Genomic DNA, 24,414 nt, shown 5'->3' with positions numbered 1-24,414 from the left:
AGTGAGTATTCAGAGAGATGGAGGGAGAGGGGAAAGAGAGAGGGACAGAGAGTGAAGGAGAGAGTGGGGATAACACAAAAAAGACCGACAGAGAGCGAGAGAGAGCGAGAGAGAGACAGACAGAACACGGTGGGCGTCTGTATGGAAAATGCCCCTTATTAATGAGGTTTTTCCTTCCTCCCCGTCTCACACAGAGCTTACAGAGCTCACTCATCACATCAAAGACCTGGGGCCTTGGCCCCGTCCCAATACTTTACCAATGCATCCTTTCGTCCTCCCTTCCTTTGGAATAATCACTGATCTGATTTGTAAAAGCTATGACAGACTCATGCATTTCTGAAAGTATTGGAGCAGAGCCCCTTGTCAAATATGGATAACCTACTTCTACCATAATACCCGAGACCTGGTATGGTACCAACTCACTCAAGATTCACTACCATGTTCACATTAGTTCAACCACACTACCTCTTAAATCACAAAACCCTGGCTGTTCATTGTAAAATAGTTTATGTTGCAAAACGTTTTCAATTGTAAAACATTTTGCTATGCTCTGAAACGGTTTGTACAAATGAACACGACTCCGGCGCCAGGAAGCTGATGTCCAAGCACAATGCTAAGCTAACTAGGACCAGCTGTCCTCCCCTCTGTTTCACTCACTGGTTGGTTTGCAGCCCCTCTATCTCCAGAATCACTCCCTTCTCATGCAGCCGGGCCGCCGTGTACTTCAGAGACTGATGCTTCCACTTCTTACTGCCCTTCTCCTCCACCTTCCTGTCCAGCTTGATGGACCGCCGCGCGTTCCTGTGGGGACACACACCAGATAGGTCACACACGCATGGAAGTCACTCACGCACACATCAAGTTGAATGGGACCATAGGCTCTGATCATGACAATAGCAATGACAATGTAATTCAAAACTAGCCCATATGGCGCCATTCCAAACCAATTCCTCCTCTGTAACCCGAGATCCTTGTTGACTTGCTAGGCCCTGTACAGTGTATGTTTTTAGGTTAACTAAGACTTATGGTTAGTGCCGAGGGGTCCGTTTTGTAGGGGACACTCACTTCCTGTTGAGGTTGTCAAGGCAGGTCCTGATGTAAGTGTCATAGTAGTTGGTCTGGTCCTGATAGAAGGCTGTCTTTGAGTTGAGCGCACTCAGTGTCTGTTGGAGCTTCACTAGCTCTGCCTTCCTCCTCTGTCTGTAACGCCTCTGGTAACGAATGTCCTGTCAAGCACACAAAGAAGGGACGTGATTGGTTAGATGGGTATTCTGCAACAAACTCTGAAGGCCATCAGTGTGTGTGTGCGCATTCGTGTACCTTGGAGATGTCGTTGATGAGATCCTGGTACTTGTTGCCAGTGGTGACAAGGCCAGCCTGCTCCAGGGTTCGGAGATTGCGGAGGATCTTCCTCTTCTTCTGCTCTAGAGGCAGCTGTCTGTCCTCCAGCACTGCCTGGCTGCTCTTCAGCCCCTCTGGGGCCTGGGCGTCCTGCACTGCACGCAGCTCCACCACCTTAGCATGCTCACGCTCCTGGACCACAGCACAAGTGGGAAGAGAGACAGACAAAGACAGACAGGAAAGTTAGCATGACTGCTCTTTTCCACTCCTGCATGGCACAAAGGGCATAGCATGGAAATCAAACCACTTTAATAGAGATGTATCTGAGGTGTGGGGTGCTGGGCTGGTTTAGGGGTCATGGTTATGCCGTCACCTGGAGGCCAGAGGCTGGGGTCTCCAGGGTCTCTGGGAGAGTGTCTCCTGGCTGGATCCTGATTACATCCATTATCAGCTTCTTAGTTCTGATAGAGACAGACAGAGAGAAAGAGAAAACATCACCTAGGTTGCATCACATCCACTATTCTCTATGTAGTGCAATACTTTTGACAACAGCCCCAGGCCATGATCAAAAGTAATGCACACTATATAAGGAATAGGATGCGCTTTGGGACACACTACGTATGAAACCTTATCATACACAGATAATGTACTGTACAGGCCAGGGCACTGACTAGATTTCAATATTTTACAGGTATTTTACAAATGCTCCATCCCGAGAATAAGCCACTTTTCTCCCGGGTAACCTGGTATTTCCCGCCAAAACTGGAAGTGTCATTCAAAAGCATTATAAAGTATATAAATAGGTCTATAGAGGCCCATAGATGTACATTACATGACCAAAAGAATGCTTGTCGAACATCTCATTCCAAAATCACTGCCATTAATATGGAGTTGGTCCCCCCATTGCTGCTATAACAGCCTCCACTTTTCAGGGAATGCTTTCCACTAGACGTTGGAACATTGGAAGCAAGTCCCCACGGCATTCAGCCACAAGAGCATTAGTGAGGTCAGGCACTAATATGGGGGCTTTAGGCCTGGCTCGCAGTTGGCGTTCTAATTCATCCCAAAGGTGTATGATTGGGTTGAGGTCAAGGCTCTGTACAGGCCAGTCAAGTTCTCCCACACCGATCTCGACAAACCATTTCTGTATAGACCTTGCTTTGTGCACAGGGGAATTGCCATGCTGAAACAGGAAAGGGCCTTGCCTAAAGTGTTGCCACAAAGTTGGAAGCACAGAATCCTCTAGAATGTCATTGTATGCTGTAGCGTTAAGATTTCCCTTCACTGGATCTAAGGGGCCTAGCCCGAACCATGAAGAACAGCCCCAGACTATTATTCCTCCTCTACCATGCTTTACAGTTGGCACTATGCATTCAGGCAGGTAGCGTTCTCCTGGCATCTGCCAAACCCAGATTAGTCTGTCGGACTGCAAGATGAAGCGTGATTCATCCCTCCAGAGAATGTGTTTCCACTGCTCCAGAGTCCAATGGCAGCGAGCTTTACACCACGCCAGCCGACACTTGGCATTGAGCATGGTGTTCTTAGGCTTGTGTGCAGCTGCTCGGCCACAGAAACGCATTTCATGAAGCTCCCAACAAACAGTTATTTTGCTGACGTTGCTTCCAGAGGTCATGTGGAACTCGGAGAGTGTTGCAACTGAGGACAGATGATTTTTACGCGCTTCGAGCTTCAGCGGTCCCGTTCTGTGAGCTTATGTCTTATCACTTTGTTGCTAATCTGTTGTGCTCCTAGACGTTTCCACTGACCCTGCAGTAGGACATGACGCCACTCTGTCACACTTCCCATTTCCTGCCCCGGTGCATGCTGGTCCGACACTGGCCAGGACCACAGTGACACACAGAGAGACTGAGACACAACAGAGCCCTAACATGGCTTCTCACCTCAACTACTGTAGGTCAGATGAACAGAGCTGCCATGTATAGTATCATAGGTAGAGAGCCAGGCGTTTTTCTTGACCACATGATCAGTTGTGACTGGCTGGATTGGTGTTCATGTCACAGGAAACATGATGAGCACAGTCACATCAGCAGAACAGAAACCATATTTTAAACACACAGCCTTTTCCTCAAAGAAGCATTATTATCTAAAATGAGCAGGTCCATGGGCAAGATAACCCTGGCCACTAAACCTCTTCCTGGCAGGATAGGAAGTGATAGTGGAGCAGGAAAGAGCACAGAGCTGTCACTGAGCGATAGCCACTGTGGTTATTTATGTATGTACCTACTGGAACGTCTTGTGAAAAGTTGTGGTCATACCACACCCTAGGTGCTGGGCTAATGAAACTTGAAAAGCACAGAAAGGCTGGCACACGGAATATGCTCATACTTACCACCTTTATTGACAACCCATAAATAATGGGTAGATTGTTCATAGCAACATATGTCTTAAATGGAACCCTATTTCCCATGTTTTAGTGGAATAGGGTGCCATTTGGGACGATCCAGTGTCTTACTTCATCATCAGGCCTTTCGTGTCCTTGTCATCGCCTTCCAGCAGCTCAAACTTGTTAGTGAGGCTGAGGGAGATCTGCGTCTTTGCCAGCTGACTCAGGGTGCTCTCCTTGTTGGGATTGTTAGGATCCACCACCCCTTCACCTGGAGAACAGAGAAATATATGTTTAGCTATCCTTGCAGGCTGGTTCCTGGTATAAGAACTAATGTGTACTTTTGTCAGTCCTAGTGGAGAAGGGCATACTGTATACTCATTCTGAGACTGTGGGTCGAAGCGTTACATGATTCACACAGAAGTTTGTGTAACAAACTCTTATTTTATAATTAAGATTCAGCCCTGTACTGTAAATGGATCTCAGTGTTGTAAATTACAGTACCAGTCAAGTTTGGACACACCTAGTGTCTTTATTTTTTTACCATTTTCTACATTGTAAAATAACAGTGAAGACATCAAAACTATGAAATAACACATGAAATCATGTAGTAAAAATACATATATATTTTAAAAAAGAGTAAAACAAATCAAAATATATTTTAGATTCTTCAAAGTAGCCACCTTTTGCCTTGACAGCTTTGCACACTCTTTTGCATTCTCTCAACCAGCTTCACCTGGAATGCTTTTCCAACAGTATTGAAGGAGTACCAACATATACCGAGCACTTGTTGGCTGCTTTTCCTTCTCTCTGCGGTCCAACTCATCCCAAACCACCTCAATTGGGTTGAGGTCAGGTCATCTGATGCAGCACTCCATCACTCTCCTTCTTGGTCCAATAGCCCTGACACAGCCTGGAGGTGTGTTAGGTCATTGTTCTGTTGAAAAACAAATGATAGTCCCACTAAGCGCAAACCAGATGGGATGGCGTATCGCTGCAGAATGCTTTGGTAGCCATGCTGGTTAAGTGCGCATAGAATTCTAAATAAAATTACTAACAGTGTCACCAGCAAAGCACCATCACACCTCCTCTTCCATGTTTCACGGTGGGAACCACACATGTGGAGATCATCCGTTCACCTACTCTGCGTCTCACAAAGACATGGCGGTTGGAACGAAAAATCTCAAATTTGGCCTCATCAGACCAAAGGACAGATTTCCACCGGTCTAATGTCCATTGCTTGTGTTTCTTGGCCAAAGCAAGTCTCTTCTTATTATTGGTGTCCTTTAGTAGTGGTTTGTTTGCAGAAATTCGACCATGAAGGCCTGATTCGCTCATTCTTCTCTGAACAGTTGAGATGTGTCTGTTACTTGGACTCTGAAGCATTTATTTGGGCTGCATTTTCTGAGCCTGGTCACTCTAATGAACTTATCCTCTGCAGCAGAGGTAACTCTGGGTCTTCCTTTCCTGTGGCGGTCCTCATGAGAGCCAGTTTCATCATAGCGCTTGACGGTACTTGAAGCAACTTTACAGGTTCTTGACATTTTCTGGATTGAGTGACCTTCATGTCTTAACGTAATGATAGTCCCATAGGGCGGTGCACAATTGGCCCAACGTCGTCCAGGTTAGGGGTAGACCGTCATTGTAAATTAACAATTTGTTCTTAACTGACTTGCCTAGTTAAATAAAGGTTAAATAAATACAAAATAGACTGTCGTTTGTCTTTGGTTATTTAAGCTGTTCTTGCCATAATACAGACTTGGTCTTTTACCAAATTGGGCTATCTTCTGTATACCATCCCTACCTTGTCACAACACAACTGATTGTTCAAGAGCATTAAGAAGGAAAGAAATTCCACAAATTAACTTTTAACAAGGACACATGTTAATTAAAATGCATTCCAGGTGACTATCTCATAAAGCTGGTTGAGAGAATGAGTGTGAGTGTGCAAAGCTGTCATCAAGGCAAAGGGTGGCTACTTTGAAGAATCTGAAATACAAAATATATTTTGATTTGTTTAACACTTTTTGGGTTACTACATGATTCCATATACATTATTTCATAGCTTTGATGTCTTCACTAATATTCTACAATGTAGAAATTAAGAAAAACCCTGGAATGAGTAGGTGTGTCCAAACTTTTGACTGGTACTGTATAACATTGGGTGTCTGGGAGGCAGGGATGAAGGTGAACTGAGGGGTGTAGGAGGTATAGTGTGGGCGGTGTAGGAAGCAGGGTGAGGGGTGTAGGAAGCAGGGTGAGGGGTGTAGGAAGCAGGGTTGAGGGTGTAGGGGTGTCTGTGATACCCAGCAGTGCCTCCACGTCAGGCATGTCCCCTAGGTCCTGCAACAGCTCATGCAGCAGGTCGTTGTGGTCGGGGGAGATTGCTTCCAGGTGCTCCAACACTAGCTAGGACACACACAAAGAACACCACACAGGTGCATTATGTCAGACACACACTCCTCCAAGACTAAGCCTCTCCAGCCCACACTGTATGTATGCTGTGTGTGATAACAGTTTGATGTTTACCCTGTCTTTATAGACAGGGCAACACACACACAGACACGCAGTAATAAACAGAGAATACTATTTACTGTAAAGTCTCAATACATGAACGAGATACATCCCCTAGGAGGATGAGATGAATGGAGGAAAGGACAGATGGATGACCCCCTCTTAGACCCCCTCCTAGCACAGCTCTGCAGTACTACCAAGCTCAGCCCTCTCTTCCTCTTTACATGGAGATTGATAATGACAGGACGTACATTGCCTTCCTATGGCATTGGACACAGCTGTGCTAGGACATCATCCATCCCTTCCTTCATTCATCTCATCCTCCTTGGGGATGTATTTCGTTCATGTATTGAGACTTTACTGTAAAATATAGTATTCTCTGTTTATTACTGCACACACGCGTGTGTACGTGCGGTGTGTGTGTGTGTGTCAAAGTTGCAGTAAGGAAATCCTAAACTCTGTAACTGCAAGATAAAAGCTGAGCATGTCTGTCAGTGGGGTATAATGCACGTCATGTCCATTGTTGTGCTTGTAATCCATGTGGGTGAGGTGAGCAGAGAGTGAAACTAACAACGCCAAAAAGGATGTCAACATCTGAGACATTTGGCTATGAGAACCTCTGATGTCCTCCTTTATGTCCTCCCTGTCACCATCACCCCTCTCATTCATACCCAGGAGATGGAGAGGAGAGGAGAGAGAGACTAGAAGAGAGGGGGAAGGAAAAGGAGAGAGATGGGAAGAGGGAGACTAGAAGAGAGTGGGAAGGTAAAGGAGAGAGAGAGATGGGAAGAGGGAGACTAGAAGAGAGTGGGAAGGTAAAGGAGAGAGAGATGGGAAGAGGGAGACTAGAAGAGAGTGGGAAGGTAAAGGAGAGATGGGAAGAGGGAGACTAGAAGAGAGTGGGAAGGAAAAGGAGAGAGAGAGATGGGAAGAGGGAGACTAGAAGAGAGTGGGAAGGTAAAGGAGAGAGAGAGATGGGAAGAGGGAGACTAGAAGAGAGTGGGAAGGTAAAGGAGAGATGGGAAGAGGGAGACTAGAAGAGAGTGGGAAGGAAAATGAGAGATGGGAAGAGGGAGACTAGAAGAGAGTGGGAAGGAAAAGGAGAGATGGGAAGAGGGAGACTAGAAGAGAGTAGGAAGGAAAAGGAGAGAGGAAGATGGGAAGAGGGAGACTAGAGGAGAGTGGGAAGGAAAAGGAGAGAGAGATGGGAAAAGGGAGACTAGAAGAGAGGGGGAAGGAAAAGGAGAGAAAGTCCAAGATCTTTTCCGAAATGGCACTTTATTCCCTATATAGGGCACTACCTTTAACCAGGGCCCATAGCGCTCTGGCCAAATGTAGTGCACTGTAAAGGGAATATGGTGCCATTTGGGATGCACAGATAGTCTGGGTTTACCGAATGTGTGTTGATGACCTCATCTATAGAGATGTAGATGACAGGCTTGCACAGAGTCACCATGTCAGAGTACTCATCCACGTTAAACTTCTCCTCCGGCTCAGGGACGTCACACGCCGCCTGGAAAAACACCCTGAAAGACGGGATCAAAGCATTGTTGGTTTTTTACCTCACCAGGAAGATTACTGAACAACTGGGTAGTAGTAAAATCATTCATCATTTCTGAAGATACACTATTTATACAAAAGTATGTGAAATCGACTATTTTAGCCACACCCGTTGCTGACAGGTGTATAAAATCGAGCACACAGCCATGCAATCTCCATAGACAAACATTGGCAGTAGAATGGCATATCGAAGAGCTCAGTGACTTTCAACGTGACACCTTTTCAATTTCTGCCCTGCTCAACTGTAAGTTCTGTTATTGTGAAGTTGAAACGTCTAGGAACAACAACGGCTCAGCCGTGAAGTGGTAGGCCATTCAAGCTCACAGAACTGCACCGCCGAGTGCTGAAGTGTGTAAAAATGGTCTGTCCTCGGTTGCAACACTCACTACCAAGTTCCAAACGGCCTCTGGAAGCAACGTCAGCAAAATAACTGTTCGTCGGTAGCTTCGTGAAATGGGTTTCCATGGCCGAGCAGCCGCACACAAGCCTAAGAACACCATGGGCAATGATGCCTAGCGTCGGCTGGAGTAGTGTAAATCTCACCGCCATTTGACTCTGGAGCAGTGGAAATGCGTTCTCTGGAGTGATGAATCACGGTTCACCATCTGGCAGTCCGACAGACAAATCTGGGTTTGGCTGATGCCAGGAAAACACTACCTGCCCGAATGCATAGTGCCAACTGTAAAGTTTGGTGGAGGGGGAATAATGGTGTGGGGCTGTTTTTCATGATTCAGGCTCCTTAATACCAGTGAAGGGAAATCTTAACGCTACAGCATATAATGGCATTCGAGTCAATTCTGTGCTTCCAACTTTGTGGCAACAGTTTGGGGAAGGCCCTTTCCTGTTTCAGCATGGCAATGCCCCAGTGCACAGAGTGAGGTCCATACAGAAATGGTTTGTCAAGATCAGTGTGGAAGAACTTGACTGGCCTGCACAGAGCCCTGACCTCAACTCCATCGAATTGAACCCCAACTGTGAGCCAGGCCTAATCGCCCAACATCAGTGCCCAACCTCACTAATGCTCTTGTGACTAAATGGAAGCAAGTCCGGCAGCAAAGTTCAAACATCTAGTGGAAATCCTTCCCAGAAGAGTGGAGGCTGTTATAGCCGCAAAAGGGGGACCAACTCCATATTAATGCTTATGATTTTGGAAGGAGACTCTTCGACAAGCAGGTGTCCACATACTATTGGTCATGTAGTGTATTATCAAAGATTTCTGATTTCTAGCCAATAAACAAAAACATTAAGGCCATTTTCACATACAGTGCTGCATGAAAGTATGTTAACACCTTGTGCAATTACAGATTTATTATGTTTTTAGCATGAAATCTTAATTTAAATCAGAACAATTCATTTTGATCTGACATAACAGGTTTATATTTACCAATACCATATGTCAGTGTATATGTTAGTGTAGAGGAAATCATGTGTGTAGTAGAAAAACTAAATTAAAAATGAATTGGTGCTGGTGCAAAAATAAGTGAACCCCAAGTTGCATTGGTTAAATCAATTAGGTAAATAGCATCAGGTGGGTAAATAATCGGGTACCAAATGAACCAATCAAAGGAGAGATCTTTAGGAAAGAGTTTGGACGGGACTCTGATAAATAGAGATAAGAAACCTGGTCAGTTTGGTGTTATCTAACCAGGTGAATGCAAAGCACACCATGCCGAGAGGAAAGGAGATCTCAGAGGACATCAGGACGAGGGTAGTGAGAGTACATCAGTCTTGTGAAGGATATAAAATTATCTCAAAAAGATTTGAGCTCCATCAGTCCACTGTGAGGCAAATCATTTACAAATGGAGAACATTTAACATGACAGCAACTCAGCCTAGAAGTGGATGCTCTTCCAAAATATCCCCAAGAGCAATAATAAATCAGGTAAAAGCCAACCCAAACATAACTTCTAGGGATTTGCAGACCTCCCTTGCTGCATCTCAGGTAACTGTGCACTACCAAAAGAACCTTATCCCAACAGTCAAGCGTGGTGGTGGGAATGTCATGATCTGGGGCTGCTTTTCCTCCTCCGGACCTGGATGATCCACATCATTAAGGGAACCATGAATTCTGAGGTGTACCAGGAGATTCTTCAACAGAACATCAGGCCATCAGTCAAAATGGGTCTTCCACAAGACAACGTACCAAATTGTTCAAACAAATCTACCAAACAATGGCTCCGGAGAAAGAAAATGTGTTTTTTGGATTGGCCAAGTCAAAGTCCAGACCTGAATCCAATCGAGATGCTGTGGCTGGACCTGAAGCCGGCAGTTCATGCCAGACACCCCTCAAACCTCACTCAATTAGCTGAGTTCTGTAAGGAGGAGTGGGCAAAAATCCCTCGAAACAGATGTCAGAGACTGATTACTGGCTATAGGAGAAATTTACTATCACTGCTAATGGAGGTGCCACAAGCTATTGACTGAAGGGGTTCACATTTTTGCACACATCAAAGTTTTTGTTAAATAAAGAAAATATATCATTTTTTTGTGTCTGTCATTTACTTGGAATGTATTTATTACGAATTGGAGTTTAGATAAGGATTTTATGTTTATTTTAATATTTTATAGCAAAAGAATGACCAGCCCTGTAGGATTCACATACTTTCAAGCAGCACGGTATGTAGAGACTAGCATGGTGTTGAAGATACTGAGTGAGGTTGAAAAGTGGCAGAATTTCCCTTTAAAGACAAAACATATCCTGTTGAATTAGGGTTTAGTCTTTGCTTTTTTAATAGTGGCTGGAGTTCGAACTGATTTCCAGTAAAGATAAGTCAATGCTGTAGGAGGTCGGGGCAGAGAATTCAGGGAACATAACCCTTTGTCCCTTTCTCGCTCTGTGTGTGTGTATTGAGTTTTAGTGAAGAACCATTTCCCACACCTTCTTCCTTGCTGACACTGCACTTTCACACAAAGACACTTCCTCTTTCTCCTGACTCACCTCTGCTCCCATGTCAACTTAACCCTGCCCTGACCTCCCTGTGACCTCCAAATCGTTTATCGGTAAAGCCCGCTCTTTTTCTTATCTCATCCCCTTCTGCTTTATTAGATGGCACATTTCTCTATGCATGGCAGTCTCAGGAGCAGTTCTACTCAAGAGTGAATGTAACATTTAAAAACATGGTGACAGTTTTAGTCCTACAGAGGTCTGCTAGCCAACAGCTCTTTTGGGGTAGCGGTTCTGTTTGTCCACGAGCGTCGGCATGAGCCAGGAACTACAGAGGTTCATACATCTTTCCATAATAAGGATTAGATGCACAGCTTGGAGATGAGGGAATTTATAGATCAAATAAATATCGATAAAGTGCTGCAGTAAACAGTCTGCGCAGCACATAGCGCAGACAAAGGCCAACCCTTGTGAATAAGCACTTTTTATCTCGGAACGGGCCTGCAGATAGAAAACTACAACTCCCAGACCCATCTTAACTGAACCTCAGCCAAGAGGCTTGGGAGTTGTAGTTATTTACTCTCACCTGAACTTCTGGTAGGTCTGGGAGATGTAGTTGTTCATGGGGGTCATGTGGGCATTCTCTCCCTCGAACAGCTTGTTGGCGGCAGCATGCTGCAGCATCTTTGCCACGGAGCCCAGGTTGCGACGCTGGTCAGAGTGGAGCTGACCTCCGGCTGACATGTCTATGATGTCGAAGCCGTCTGGAGCCACTATGGCTGGGTTCATGTAGCGGTAGTACAGCAGGTTCCCTACAATCTGACAGCCGAAACACACACAGTTAAACATAGCTTCATGGCGTCAAAGACCTGTATTAATCAGTACAAACTGAAGTTGCTGAATATTTGCATGGGGACTACAGTGTCAGGGAACACTAAAGGAACTTGATATTACCAAACCAATAACAGCAACATGAACGAAAGGTGTATGAATGGAAAAGGAGAAGACATTCATGAGATGTAATACTTAAGCCTTGTACCTTCAACAACTCATCCTCTGTAGCATCTGGGAACTTTTCATGAAGTGAATTTTTCAGGACCTTTGCAACGTACCTCATGCCATAGCTACATGCACAACAACAAAATACATGGACAAGATGTGAAACCAGCATGCATTCAAAATACACAACATGCACAAATGATGGGGCACATCAACATAAAATGCAGGGGACCGTGACCATTTCAGAAAATGAGGGCTGTATTTTGGTCTGTTGTATAAAATAACACTGTGATGCCCCCCTGTGGAGTATACTAAGCACTGCAGAGTGGGGATTCAACAGTTGTCTAAACCAGTAGCTATGTAACATGGATGGGTTGTAACCCTCTGGCCTCTCTAAGCACTGTTTTGTCTACCCTTCCACTAACACACCACTGGGGTTGCCTCCCAAATGGAACACTATGACCTTTGTAGTTCACGACTTTTGACCAGGGCAGGAAAGGAAAAAGGACGCATTTTTGAATAATTCCAACCAGGCCTTAGACTTACGGGATGTTGTCCAGTGACGACACGATGGAGTTGAGCACTTTGTCTGTGGCTGTCTGCAGCGCCCGACTGGAGGACTCCAGCTTGGCACGTACTTCCTCGTGTGACATGGCCTGGTCCGGGGTCACCTCATAAGGCAGTTTACTGAGAGAGGTAGGCCAACATTGAGGTCAGTGTATGTTTGTGTGAGTGTACGCATGCATGTATGCATGCATGCATGCATGCATGTATGTATGTATGCATGTATGTATGTATGTATGTATGTATGTATGTATGTATGTATGTATGTATGTATGTATGTATGTATGTATGTATGTATGTATATGTATGTATGTATGTATGTATGTATGTATGTATGTATGTGTGTGTGTGTGTGTAAGAGAGTGTGTGTAGTGGTGGGAAAAGTATGCAATTTTCATACTTGAGTAAAAGTTTAGATACCTTAATAGAAAGTTACTCAAGTAAAAGTCACCCAGTAAAATACTACTTGAGTAAAAGTCTAAAAATATTTGGTTTAAAATATACTTCAGTATCAAAAGTAAAAGTATAAATCATTTAAAATTCCTTACATTCAGCAAAGTGGACAGACCATGCTCTTGTTTTTTTTAAATGTATGGATAGCCAGGGGCACACTCCAACACTCGTGTTCAACCACGCGTTCTCTTGATAAGTGTGTGAATTTCACAACTTTCTTGTTCTGCTAAGCAGTACTTTGGGTTGTCAGGTAAAATGTGTGGAGTAAAAGTTGGCAAAAATATAAATAGTAAAGTACAGATACCCCCAAAAACAACTAAAGTAGTACTTTAAAGTATTTTTCCACCACTGTCTGTGTGTGTGCCCCACCTGGCCTCTCCAGTGTTGGTCTCCAGCTGGTTGACCCAAGCCTTGTACACTTCCACAGGATTGGTGTTGATACCCAGGCCCTTGTCCTCGATGATCTCCTTGACCACAGGTGCCAGAAGCTGCCTCAGCGTGTTGTGACCACGGGCTCCACGGTTGAAGCTCACCACCATCTTGATGACCGTGGGGTTTCCAGTCACGATGTCCTGGATCTGATCCACCTTGGACCTGAGGGAGAGCAAGAGAGACATTTTATCATGCAACCATATTATTCCTTTATATTCATGAAACATCAGACAACTTATATATAATACTGTATATGATTGGAGAGGATCCTTGAGTTATGAAGTAGGAGGGAACGTGGATTACTGTCTGTTGCACTCAACAGTGATTCTGTACATCGTTGCCTTATCATGAGTGCAAAGAAATAATGGCACCCAGGCTAGACCATCTGTAGTAACTGTATAAGGGAGGTGTACGATTTGGGACAGGTGAAGTTTCACTCACTTGATCTCCTCCTCCAGTGCGGTCTTGAAGAGTTTGAGCAGCAGGTACTCCTCTCTCTGGTTGGAGGCATAATTATACAGGGTGAAGATCACTGTGTCCATGAACTTAGTAGACTTGTTCTGGGGCATCTGGAAGATTAACTTGGCCAGGTACGAAGGGTTGGTCTGTGGAGAGGAGATCGAGGTAAAAGAGTGTGTGTGTGTGTGTGTGTGTGTGTGTGTGTGTGTGTGTGTGTGTGTGTGTGTGTGTGTGTGTGTGTGTGTGTGCGTGCGCGTGCCTTAGTGTGTTCTGTGTTTCGAACTCACCTGCAGCAGGTAGAAGAGGTGCTGGTAAGCCTCTAGTTTCTTCCTCTTGTCTTTGCTCAGTGCCTTGATGCCCTGCCTGTCCCCTGCAGCCAGCTCTTCTTTACTCTTCTTCACCGTCAGCTTCTTACTATGGGAAACCACATCCTGGGAAGATGGACAGTAGGCAGCATGAAAAAAGCCCTGCTCACCTATCCAGTTGTGTTGATCAGTGATAACTTTAAGAAAGACAGGGAAGAGGAATGCATTATTCAAGTATATGAGCAGGCCTATGACTATTGTAGACTAAGCGCTATCTCCAGAAACAGTTGTTATCAGCAGCTTAAGGGGAATGGCTCTGGGAACTGTAGCAGGAATGTTGTGAATAAGCATAGTTTCTCAGTTGTGTTGAAAAGCATTGTTTTGTCAGTCATGTTCCCTCTGTGTGTAAAACGTCACCTGTAGGGTGATCCTGTTCTTGACCAGCAGGCCAATCTTAATGTCCATCAGGTTGAGGTCTTTCTCCATCTGCTGATTGGAGCGAATCTTAGTGACCACTTCCTCCCTAAGCCGTGTCACTTCCTGTTCTTCCAGTAGGTCCAGGCTGCTCTGCTCCAGCAGGTGTACAAACTTACGCACCACCGACAGGGGAGGGTCCTGAGCCCCGGCTACAGGGCAGACACACAAAGAGAAAGACGGACACAGACAGACATAAAAACATTAAGATAAACAAATTAACATTGCAATTGTATCGGAGAGGTTCAGGTAGTTCCTTCTCTGTCTGAAACTGTGACTTCTTTAAAAATGTGTGACGTATTAAATGCTGTCTGAACTCACTGAGTGTTCTGTAGTCGTCTCTGGTTTTGTTAGCCTTGAGGAAAGCCTGGATCTTCACTATGTCTTTCTCCTGAACATACAAACAAGACAGAAGGTAATCAAGCTTCAGCAAATATCACTGATGAATAATATGATATAATATGAATACATTACATAACTCCTCATTTGTAATGTAGGTGCTTTGTTACTCACATGGTCTTTGAAATACTGCAGTCTTTGAGAGTATTTACTTTTGGCTCGCCACATTTTAACGAATGACTGAAGCTGGACCAGGAAGAATATAACAATGTCAGCAACGGATAACTGTTTTAATTTGAGATGACCCTCCTGAAAATTGACACTTGCTTTCTCACCATTTCAAACGAATGTTATCTCTTTCCAATAAGGCTCACAGCCCCAAAACTCATTACCTTGACGACAGTCCCCACATTGCTTTGTAGCACATTCATTCTGTCTTTGTACATCTTCCTCTGTTTATAGCCCTTCCAGGAGGCCTATATATAAACATGAGGAAATCAAACCCAGAACCAGCTCTGTCCATGTGTGTTTACAGTATTTGTGAGTAAACTAAAAAAGCGGTATGTGAATATTAACTGTAGATATTACATTTGTGTTTGACTTCATAAACCGGTCGGTGTAGAACATGACACAGTATAGTACCTGTAGTCGGACCACGTGTGGTTCTTGTTGTCGTAGGAAATCCAGTCTCTGGGCGTGAGCTCTCCTCACCAGGTAACCTCTAACCCGAGCCTGTAGCTGAGTTACTAGGGCCTCGTTGGCCAACCATAACTGCTCCCTGTTATACTCCGCTGTCACACTTCCAACCACACTCTGACCAGGGGACACACACATGAATACTCTTCCAGTGTTGTTATGCATTATACATGACTTATAACATGTTACGTGGTCGATGGTGAAGTGTAATTTAGTATGAGAATGTTATTTGTAAATTGTCCTAACATTTTAAGTAACATATTTTCATAAATTCTAATGTAGAAAGGTATTTCTCCAACATACAAGCAGGTGTGTATGTACCTGTATTTCCTCTCTGCGGAGCTGTGTGCTGTTGTGTGTGAAGTCCTCTGGCTCCTCCCAGGTCCCCTCTCTGTTCTCCAGGTTGTAGTAGTAGTCATAACCTCCCTTGATCTGGTGTTTCACCCACACACTGTCACTGCTGCCTGCTAGAGGAAACAACATGTCACTTCGAGAGGAATCCTGAATAGGGATGAATCCTAACCTGAGACCATCCTAATCTCAGCATTTGACATTACACATTAAGACAAGTTGGGAGGATAATGTATTGAATTGTGTGAGAGAAAGTGTCTTGACGAGAGAACAAACATCCGTAAATGCTTCTTTAGTCTATTACAGTGTAGGTGTACAAATGAGTAATAAACTGATTTATAAAGCAGAATGTATGCCAGGTTACCAGTAGTAACGTTGAGGTCCTGGCGCTGGCCCAGCTGTGTCTGGTAGATGTCTGCACACTCAGACAGAACCCCTCTCAGCCCTGGTAGGGGTGATTGGAGGGCCTGTAGGGTCATTTGGGAGTCTCCCGCCACCACCTCCCTGTTGATGTCTGCCACTGCTCCAGCCACTGCCACAGATGAAACACACAAAGGAACAGTTATGACATTTTACATTTTGGTAATTTATCAGACACTCATATCCAGTGGCTGGAGTTAAGACATTTGAATGGTGAAGAACTTCTAAGATATTATTTGTTGATGGTTTAGAGCATGTGGGCCTACATGTGAGAGCCTCCTCTTCATCTTGGTTGGCTGTGTGTATGCCTTCTTGGATCTGATTGAGCCACAGCACAGCAGACTCATCCCCTGAGCTCTGGAGTCACAGACACATACTAAGTCAATCTCTGCTTTTCAGAGTGGTACACCACACAAACAAAAACAAACAATGCAATGCCAAATTCTAGCTTGAGATGTTCACATATAATTAGAACTTTGCTGTAATTTTAGCGCTCGGGTTAGGACCACAAATCTCAAGTTAGGATTGAGCCCTAACTGAATGTTCTTTTTCCAAACACTATCCAAAACAGCACATGTACAGTTGGCATTCCAAAGCAACAGCTAAATACATCATACCTGGGTCCAAATACAAAATCATTTTAAATAGTTTGAGCACTTCAGGCCAAATGGACAGGGTCTTTCTATTGGTTTATTAAGCCAGGCAAGCTCAAACAGGCACAGATAAATTATTTGTAAAGATTGTTCAAGTATTTGAAGCCCAGGTATGAAGCATATTAACAGCTAGGAAAACAGCGCCAGCATGAACAAGAAGCTCTACCATTTCCTCTGTGTCCAGAGGTAAGACCTGATGGAAAATGTTAAAACACAGATTGTTATTTAGTGGCCAAAACATCATCAGCTCAGTCCACAACATTGGTCATGGGGGCTCAAACACCACCTAAATTAGCAGAAAAACATCACTGAACGTTTATTCTCCCTAACCACAAAAAAGGCAGGAAGGAAGTCAAGGGAAAACATGCCCCTTTGGTTTCTGCCATGAAGTGGATCTGATTTTGACCTGAGAATTACCCACTGACCATACAGTATCTGAATAGCTTTAGGACATGCAGTCAATATTGTTACTGTAACATTAGGCTAGTCATTTTTTATTAGTCAAGAAGATCTTCAGTCACAGAAAGTTGCACAATAAACCCATAACATTGAAACAGCCAAAGGTCTTCCTGAGAATGGCATAATAGAACACTAAGGGGGAAAACCAAAGTGAGAAATGAACAAACTGTAAACTATTAGGGTGTTGCAACGAATGTCTCCTCCCACTACAACGAATCAGCAAATAGCTGCTGATAAAGAGAACAGGAATTCAGTTTCAGGCCTGGACATGAAAAAAAAAACACACACAAAATGCATACAGCCTGATGGTTCAGTGTTAACACTATCGGAGTGTGGACAGTACAGTAGCCTGTCTGACCATGTGAACCAGCAGTCTGGATGGCCAGTTGATCCTGCTAGTGGTTGATCCTGCTAGTGGACAACTAGACTATAGCAGGTCTACTGAAGAACCAGAGGACTGAGTTGGAATAATAACGTGGAGGAGATAGGAGAAAGACATGGCAAACCTACTATCTGGGATACTCTTCTGTCTGTTGGTAGGACTCTCTCTCCAGGACAATGGTAAGTCACTTTCTTTTTACATGTCTCATTAGGATTTTATAGAACCTCTAAGAACCTTAACCTTGGAATTTCATATTACATTTGGTACTTTTTATCTACTTGGTAAAGTTGTTTATTGTCAGTTCTTTAGGCTGGGTTGAATAGGTCCATTTCCCCTCAAACAGGAAAACAAGACATGTTTTTTCTAACCAAATGTTATGCCAGAAAGTGTTCAGCTTGACAACATACACACGGAGATTCACTCTTCCCCCAGTACACTGTCACATTTGGTCATATGTATGATGAAGCCTTAATCATCATACATGTTTTAAACAGAATTTTCAGATAACTAACTTTAAAACGACATTCCCATTTTATACTGTGTTTCATGACTATGTATGCAAAGTATAAAACCTCTCATGTGAATTAAAATCTATGGAAATATTCCTCCCCCTATTTTACCACAAACAGAAAAGAAACTCAAGACAAAACGAACGGTCCCAGATGTGTTGAAACCAAAGACGTTCAAAGGCAGGGAATACCAGTCCAACTGTACAGCTGAGACAGGGCCCCCCAGCCTGGTCCCTCTGTCCCCTGGGCTGGATGTGAGGCTGGAGGACCCTGCAGCAGCCTACACCACGGGGCTCCTCAGCACCAGGCTCATCCCCTCAGCCTATCTCCTGGCCATGGCAGTGGGCATCCCCTCTAACGCTTTCATCCTGGCCTTCCTGAGGCTCCGGGCCAGGTCCTACTCCATGGCTGTCCTCTACCTGAGCCTGGCCCTCTCCGACCTGCTCCTCCTGCTCTCCCTGGCCCTCCGCATCCACTACCACCTCAACGGAAACAACTGGGTGTTCGGCGAGGTGGCCTGTCGCATCGTCACCGCCTGTTTCTACTGCAACGTCTACTGCTCTGCCCACACCATCGCGTGCATCAGCCTCAAGCGCTACCTGGCCGTGGTGAGGCCCTTCCTCTACAGTCGGCTGCCCAAGAAGGCCTGGACGCTGGGGGCAAGCCTGGGCATGTGGGGCCTGTTTGGAGCAGCTGTGGTACCAGAGCTCCTGGTGAGGCAGAGCTTCTTGCTGCCCCGTATGGGCCTCATCACCTGCCATGACATACTGCCCCTGACGGAGGATTCCCATGCCCTGCTGGTGCCCTATAGGCTGACACTGGTCTGCTTAGGGTTCCTCGTGCCATTTGTGACCTGTGCCTGGACCCATGTGGCGGTGGTGTGGCACCTGGGTCGCTCAGGCCTCGACTGGACACCCTTCATCAGGGTCAGTACACTGGTCTTCCTCATCTTCACTGTGTGTTTCGCTCCCAGTGGCGTCCTCCATATTGCCCACTATGTGAGGCTGTCCACCAGTGGAGAGGACGGGATGTATGTTTACACCAGCGCTGCAGTGTGTCTGTGCTGTTTCCACAGCTGTCTGGACCCATTCCTGTGTGTGCTCATGTCCAGGACAACCACCTCCAGACTACGCTTTGCTTCGCTCAGAAGGACACCTCAGAGACTTGCTGTTCCGGTGTAGAGACTCTCTCTCTGTGTGTGTGTGTGTGTGTGTGTGTGTGTGTGTGTGTGTGTGTGTGTGTGTGTGTGTGTGTGTGTGTGTGTGTGTGTGAGAGAGAGAAAGAAGGCCGATTTAAAGCAATGCTATTCAAGTGATAGACTGCTGCAGAGTTTTAAAACAGCTGCAAAATAATAATAATTTACAATTAAAAAACAAGGTGACCCTCAAAAGCCAGATGGAGTTGGGTAAATTAGACACGCATTCGGTCTTTATATTACTGTGGTATAGGTTATGCTGCAGCAAACGCAGGCCTACCTGTCACAAGAAAGAAAAAAATAGTGACCATAATGAGATGATAGGTCTACATGCATTGTGTACTGCCCTCCATACTGAGATGGGTCTGTCCCCACCCTAAGAGTTGATTCATCATGCAGAGGTTGTAGTGAAGCCAGATGTAGACATTGCATACAATTTAACAGTTCCATTTCAGACTATGCTATTCATATAAATATTTTATTATAACTTACCGGTTTCTCGCAGTTATTTATCCTGGGAAAAGAGTGGTTTTGGGTGGGAAATCCCGGTAAATGGGTTCCGCCATTCTTATGACTGACTGCATTTCACACTACTTCTGGATTATAATTGGACTGTAAAGCTTGTATGAATGTCCTGCTTAATATAATGTTTGTGTCATCATCACAAAAATGGCACTTTGGCTAGCTTTGGTACAGTCTATGTCAATCAGTGTTAATATTCTAGTTAATAACCTCTACAGGATCGGTATCCCTATACTGGGATGGTTGTTGCTAACGTGCACTAACGTGACTAGAATGACATTGTAAGCAACAGCCAACTTTCCAGGACATACAGTGCCTTGCAGAAGTATTCATCCCCTTGGCGTTTTTCCTATTTTGTTGCATTACAACCTGCAATTTAAATGGATTTTTATTTTTTTTATTTCGATTTCATGTAATGGACATAAACAAAATACTCCAAATTATGAAAGTGAAATGAAAAAAATAACTGGTTTCAAAAATGTAAAAAAGAATATTAAAATTGGTGTGTGCATATGTATTCACCCCCTTTGCCACGAATCCCCTAAATAAGATCTGGTGCAAAGAATTACCTTCAGAAGTCACGTAATTAGTTAAATAAAGTCCACCTGTGTGCTTTGCAAGTGTAAATCCTATCAGCATATCGATTGCGCAACCAGGGCTGGCAAAACCCTAGATCATTGCTATTCTAACTTCCGTGACACATATAAGGCCCTCCCCTGCCCTCCATTCGGAAAAGCTGACCACGACTCCATTTTGCCGTTTCCAACCTATAGACAGAAACTAAAACAGGAAGCTCCCGCGCTCAGGTCTGTTCAATGCTGGTCTGACCAATCGGATTCCACACTTCAAGATCGCTTCGATCACGTGGACTGGGAAATGTTCCGCATTGATGAATACGCTGATTCGGTGAGCGGGTTTATTAGCAAGTGCATCGGCGATGTCGTACCCACAGCTTCTATTAAAACATTCCCAAACCAGAAACTGTGGATTGATTGCAGCATTCGCACAAAACTGAAAGCGTGAACCACTGCTTTTAATCAGGGCAAGGTGACCGGAAACATGACCGAATACAAACAGTGTAGCTATTCCATCCGCAAGGCAATCAAACAAGCTAAGCGTCAGTATAGAGACAAAGTAGAGTCGCAATTCAACGGCTCAGACATGAGAGGTATGTGGCAGGGTCTACAGTCAATCACGTACTATAAAAGGAAAACCAGCCCCGTCGCGGACTAGGATGTCTTGCTCCAAGACAGACTAAACAACTTCTTTTCTCGCATTGAGGACGATACAGTGACACTGACACGGCCCGCTACCAAAACCTGTGGGCTCTCCTTCACTGCAGCCGACGTGAGCAAAACATTTAAACGTGTCAACCCTCGCAAGGCTGCAGGCCCAGACGGCATCCCCAGCCGCGCGTCCTCAGAGCATGCGCAGACCAGCTGGCTGGTGCGTTTACGGACATATTCAATTCAAATCTTATCCCAGTTTGCGGTCCCCACATGCTTCAAGAGGGCCACAATTGTTCCTGTTCCCAAGAAAGCTAAGGTAACTGAGCTAAATGACTACTGCCCCGTAGCACTCACTTCCGTCATCATGAAGTGCTTTGAGAGACTAGTCAAGCACCATATCACCTCCACCCTACCTGACACCCTAGACCCACTCCAATTTGCTTACCGCCCAAATAGGTCCAAAGACGGCGCAATTGCAAATCACACTGCCCACTGCCCTAACGCATCTGGACAAGAGGAATACCTATGTGAGAATGCTGTTCATTGACTGCAGCTCAGCATTTAACACCATAGTACCCTCCAAACGTGTCATCAAGCTTGAGACCCTGGGTCTCAACCCCGCCCTGTGCAACTGGGTCCTGGACTTCCTGACGGGCCGCCCCCAGGTGGTGAGGGTAGGCAACAACATCTCCACCCCGCTGATCCACAACACTGGGGCCCCACAAGGGTTCTCAGCCCTCTCCTGTACTCCCTGTTCACCCACGACTGCGTGGCCATGCACGCCTCCAACTCAATCATCAAGTTTGCAGACGACACTACAGTGGTAGGCTTGATTAACAACAACGACGAGACTGCCTACAGGGAGGAGGTGAGGGCCGGTGAGGTGAGGAGGAGTGTGGTGTCAGGAAAATGACCTCACACAACGTCAACAAAACAAAAAGGAGATGATCGTGGACCTCAGGAAACTGCAGAGGGAGCAGCCCCCCTATCCACATCGACGGGACAGTAGTGGAGAGGGTAGAAAGTTAAGTTCCTCGGCATACACATCACGGACAAACTGAAATGGTCCAACCACACAGACAGGGTGGTGAAGAAGGCGCAGCAGTGCCTCTTCAACCTCAGGAGGCTGAAGAAATTCAGCTGGTCACCAAAAACACTCACAAACTTTTATAGATGCACAATCGAGAGCATCCTGTCGGGCTGTATCACCGCCTGGTACGTCAACTGCACCGCTCTCCAGAGGGTAGTGAGGTCTGCACAACGCATCACCGGGGGCAAACTACCTGCCCTCCAGGACACCTACACCACCCGATGTCACAGGAAGGCCAAAAAGATCATCAAGGACAACAAACCCCCGAGCCACTGCCTGTTCACCCCGCTATCATCCAGAAGGCGAGGTCAGTACAGTTGCATCAAAGCAGGGACCGAGAGACTGAAAAACAGCTTCTATCTCAAGGCCATCAGACTGTTAAACAGCCACCACTAACATTGAGTGGCTGCTGCCAACATACTAACTCAACTCCAGCCACTTTAATAATGGAAAAATGGATGTAATAAATGTATCACTAGCCACTTTAAACAATGCCACTTCATATGTTTACATACCCTACATTACTCATCTCATATGTATATACTGTACTCTATACCATCCACTGCATCTTGCCTATGCCGTTCTATACCATCACTCATTCATATATATTTTTTTTATGTACATATTCTTATTCATTCCTTTACAATTGTGTGTATAAGGTAGTTGTGAAATTGTTAGGTTAGATTACTTGTTGGATATTACTGCATTGTCGGAAATAGAAGCACAAGCATTTCGCTACACTCGCATTAACATCTGCTAACCATGTGTATGTGACAAATACAATTTGATAAATAGCCTCTACAATCTATGAAAACATATTTTTTCTATCTTGGAAAGCTGTAAGTGTTATAATATGATACAGTACTTGTTGCTCTAAGTCCTATCATCAACTGATTTGAGCAGATCATTTAAAAAATGTGTGGAATCACTACACTTAAACTGTCTGGCTGGCTAGCTAACAAACATACTGTGCAGATAATCTTAAAAAGCATTGTTTTCCACAATATCTTATCACAGCACTGGCTGACTGATGGCTTACCAATTGCCTTACCAAAATCGCTGACCATTTATACCGTCATAGAAGGTTTCATGTCCATTCTAGTATTGATGGTTTCATTTGTGTACTTCATCAGCAAGGATGTCCTGAAAAGCCAGCTGGCAGCAACAGTGATGACAAAAACAATTCTCCCAGAGGATGTTAAGAAACCAGACAGTGTTGGAGCCAAAAAGGACATGACTACTTCAAAGTTACCTTCATGTACTGTTATGTCTTGTTCACAATGACAACTTGAAAATAATACCCTTTCAGTACACATGAAGTGTATTCATGTGGGCCTATTCCCATACATTAATTTGTTAATTAATTCTCATTTTACTGAATATTTAAAATGGTCCATATTGATAGAAGGAGCAGGGTTTAGATAAAGGTGAGGGCTGGTTCATACCTGTGCTCCAGACAGACCTGTTACAGCATGCTCCCATTAATCAGTGACCATCTCATTCATGTCTCCGGCCCTCCCTCTTATTAAGTCTAGGTTACAGATCTAGTGTGCGTCCCAAATGGCACCATATTCCCTATATAGTGTGCTACTTTTGACCAGAGCACTGGGCGCTGATCAAAAGTAACGCACTATATAGTGAATAGGGCAACCTAGATCTGTAAGATCTGATCAACAGCTGTGATCCCGAGCCTCTGAGTAGCACTCTGTCCATGAAATGTATTTAATTCTTGCTAGCTGGAGTCTCAGAGGCTGATGTAACAATTTGATGAACAATATTAATTTGAGGCAAGTCCTGAAGACACCTAGTAAAAAAACTGCGACATAGTGGTATCGTCGATAACAACTAGACTGACCGGAAATTGCCAGACCGATAGGAAGTGTGATCTTTTGACTTTTGATCATGGAATGTGCATAAAGCCTAATCATGGGCATGGATTCTATAAGGTGTTGAAAGCATTCCACAGAGATGCTGGCCCATGACTCCAATACTTCCCACAGTTGTGTCAAGTTGGCTGGGTGTCCTTTGGGTGGTGGACCATTCTTGATACACATGTGAAACTGTTGAGTGAAAAACCCAGCAGCATTGCAGTTCTTGACATACAAACCGGTAAGCTTGGCAACTACTCCCATACCCCATTCATCAAAAGGTACTTAAATCTTTTGTCTTGCCCATTCACCCTCTGAGTGGCACACATACACAATCCATGTTTTGTACACTCAGTGTAGGATCTCATAATG

General features: G+C 44.8%; 2 protein-coding genes across 4 annotated transcripts in view; one reads left to right on the top strand and one right to left on the bottom strand.

The window, feature by feature from the left end:
* The window catches only part of LOC118358437 (ras GTPase-activating-like protein IQGAP1), a 90,290-nt gene that overhangs the window by 4,029 nt on the left and 61,847 nt on the right, over positions 1 to 24,414 (bottom strand). Inside the window, exons 16-36 of one of the 2 annotated variants that reach the window (XM_035736270.2) lie at positions 16,402 to 16,492; positions 16,080 to 16,247; positions 15,686 to 15,828; positions 15,311 to 15,481; positions 15,061 to 15,144; positions 14,843 to 14,914; positions 14,651 to 14,720; positions 14,273 to 14,481; positions 13,838 to 13,981; positions 13,533 to 13,696; positions 13,029 to 13,253; positions 12,189 to 12,329; positions 11,683 to 11,767; positions 11,230 to 11,462; positions 7,593 to 7,725; positions 5,992 to 6,094; positions 3,815 to 3,956; positions 1,715 to 1,802; positions 1,321 to 1,533; positions 1,066 to 1,226; positions 658 to 801 (exon numbers count right to left, since the gene is read on the bottom strand). In XM_035736270.2, coding sequence (XP_035592163.1) covers positions 658 to 801; positions 1,066 to 1,226; positions 1,321 to 1,533; positions 1,715 to 1,802; positions 3,815 to 3,956; positions 5,992 to 6,094; positions 7,593 to 7,725; positions 11,230 to 11,462; positions 11,683 to 11,767; positions 12,189 to 12,329; positions 13,029 to 13,253; positions 13,533 to 13,696; positions 13,838 to 13,981; positions 14,273 to 14,481; positions 14,651 to 14,720; positions 14,843 to 14,914; positions 15,061 to 15,144; positions 15,311 to 15,481; positions 15,686 to 15,828; positions 16,080 to 16,247; positions 16,402 to 16,492 — 2,984 coding nt within the window. Of the gene's footprint in view, positions 1 to 657; positions 802 to 1,065; positions 1,227 to 1,320; positions 1,534 to 1,714; positions 1,803 to 3,814; positions 3,957 to 5,991; positions 6,095 to 7,592; positions 7,726 to 11,229; positions 11,463 to 11,682; positions 11,768 to 12,188; positions 12,330 to 13,028; positions 13,254 to 13,532; positions 13,697 to 13,837; positions 13,982 to 14,272; positions 14,482 to 14,650; positions 14,721 to 14,842; positions 14,915 to 15,060; positions 15,145 to 15,310; positions 15,482 to 15,685; positions 15,832 to 16,079; positions 16,248 to 16,401; positions 16,493 to 24,414 lie in introns of both variants that reach the window. The other variant, XM_035736269.2, reaches the window with a different exon arrangement.
* LOC118358439 (proteinase-activated receptor 3-like) lies at positions 16,501 to 24,410 on the top strand. Of its 2 annotated transcripts, XM_035736274.2 has the most exons (3): positions 16,501 to 17,808; positions 18,259 to 19,064; positions 19,214 to 24,410. In XM_035736274.2, exons 1-3 carry the CDS (start codon positions 17,745 to 17,747, stop codon positions 19,451 to 19,453), a joined length of 1,110 nt encoding a protein of 369 aa, XP_035592167.2. In that variant the 5' UTR covers positions 16,501 to 17,744; the 3' UTR covers positions 19,454 to 24,410. The 2 variants fall into 2 exon arrangements, with proteins under 2 accessions (XP_035592167.2, XP_035592166.1); XM_035736273.2 differs by having other exon boundaries at positions 16,504 to 17,808; positions 18,259 to 19,436.

Source organism: Oncorhynchus keta, chromosome 25 (genome assembly GCF_023373465.1).
Source record: "Oncorhynchus keta strain PuntledgeMale-10-30-2019 chromosome 25, Oket_V2, whole genome shotgun sequence".
NCBI lineage: Eukaryota > Metazoa > Chordata > Actinopteri > Salmoniformes > Salmonidae > Oncorhynchus > Oncorhynchus keta.
The sequence above is the reverse complement of the archived record's forward strand: the minus strand, read 5'-3'. Positions and strand labels throughout refer to the sequence as shown.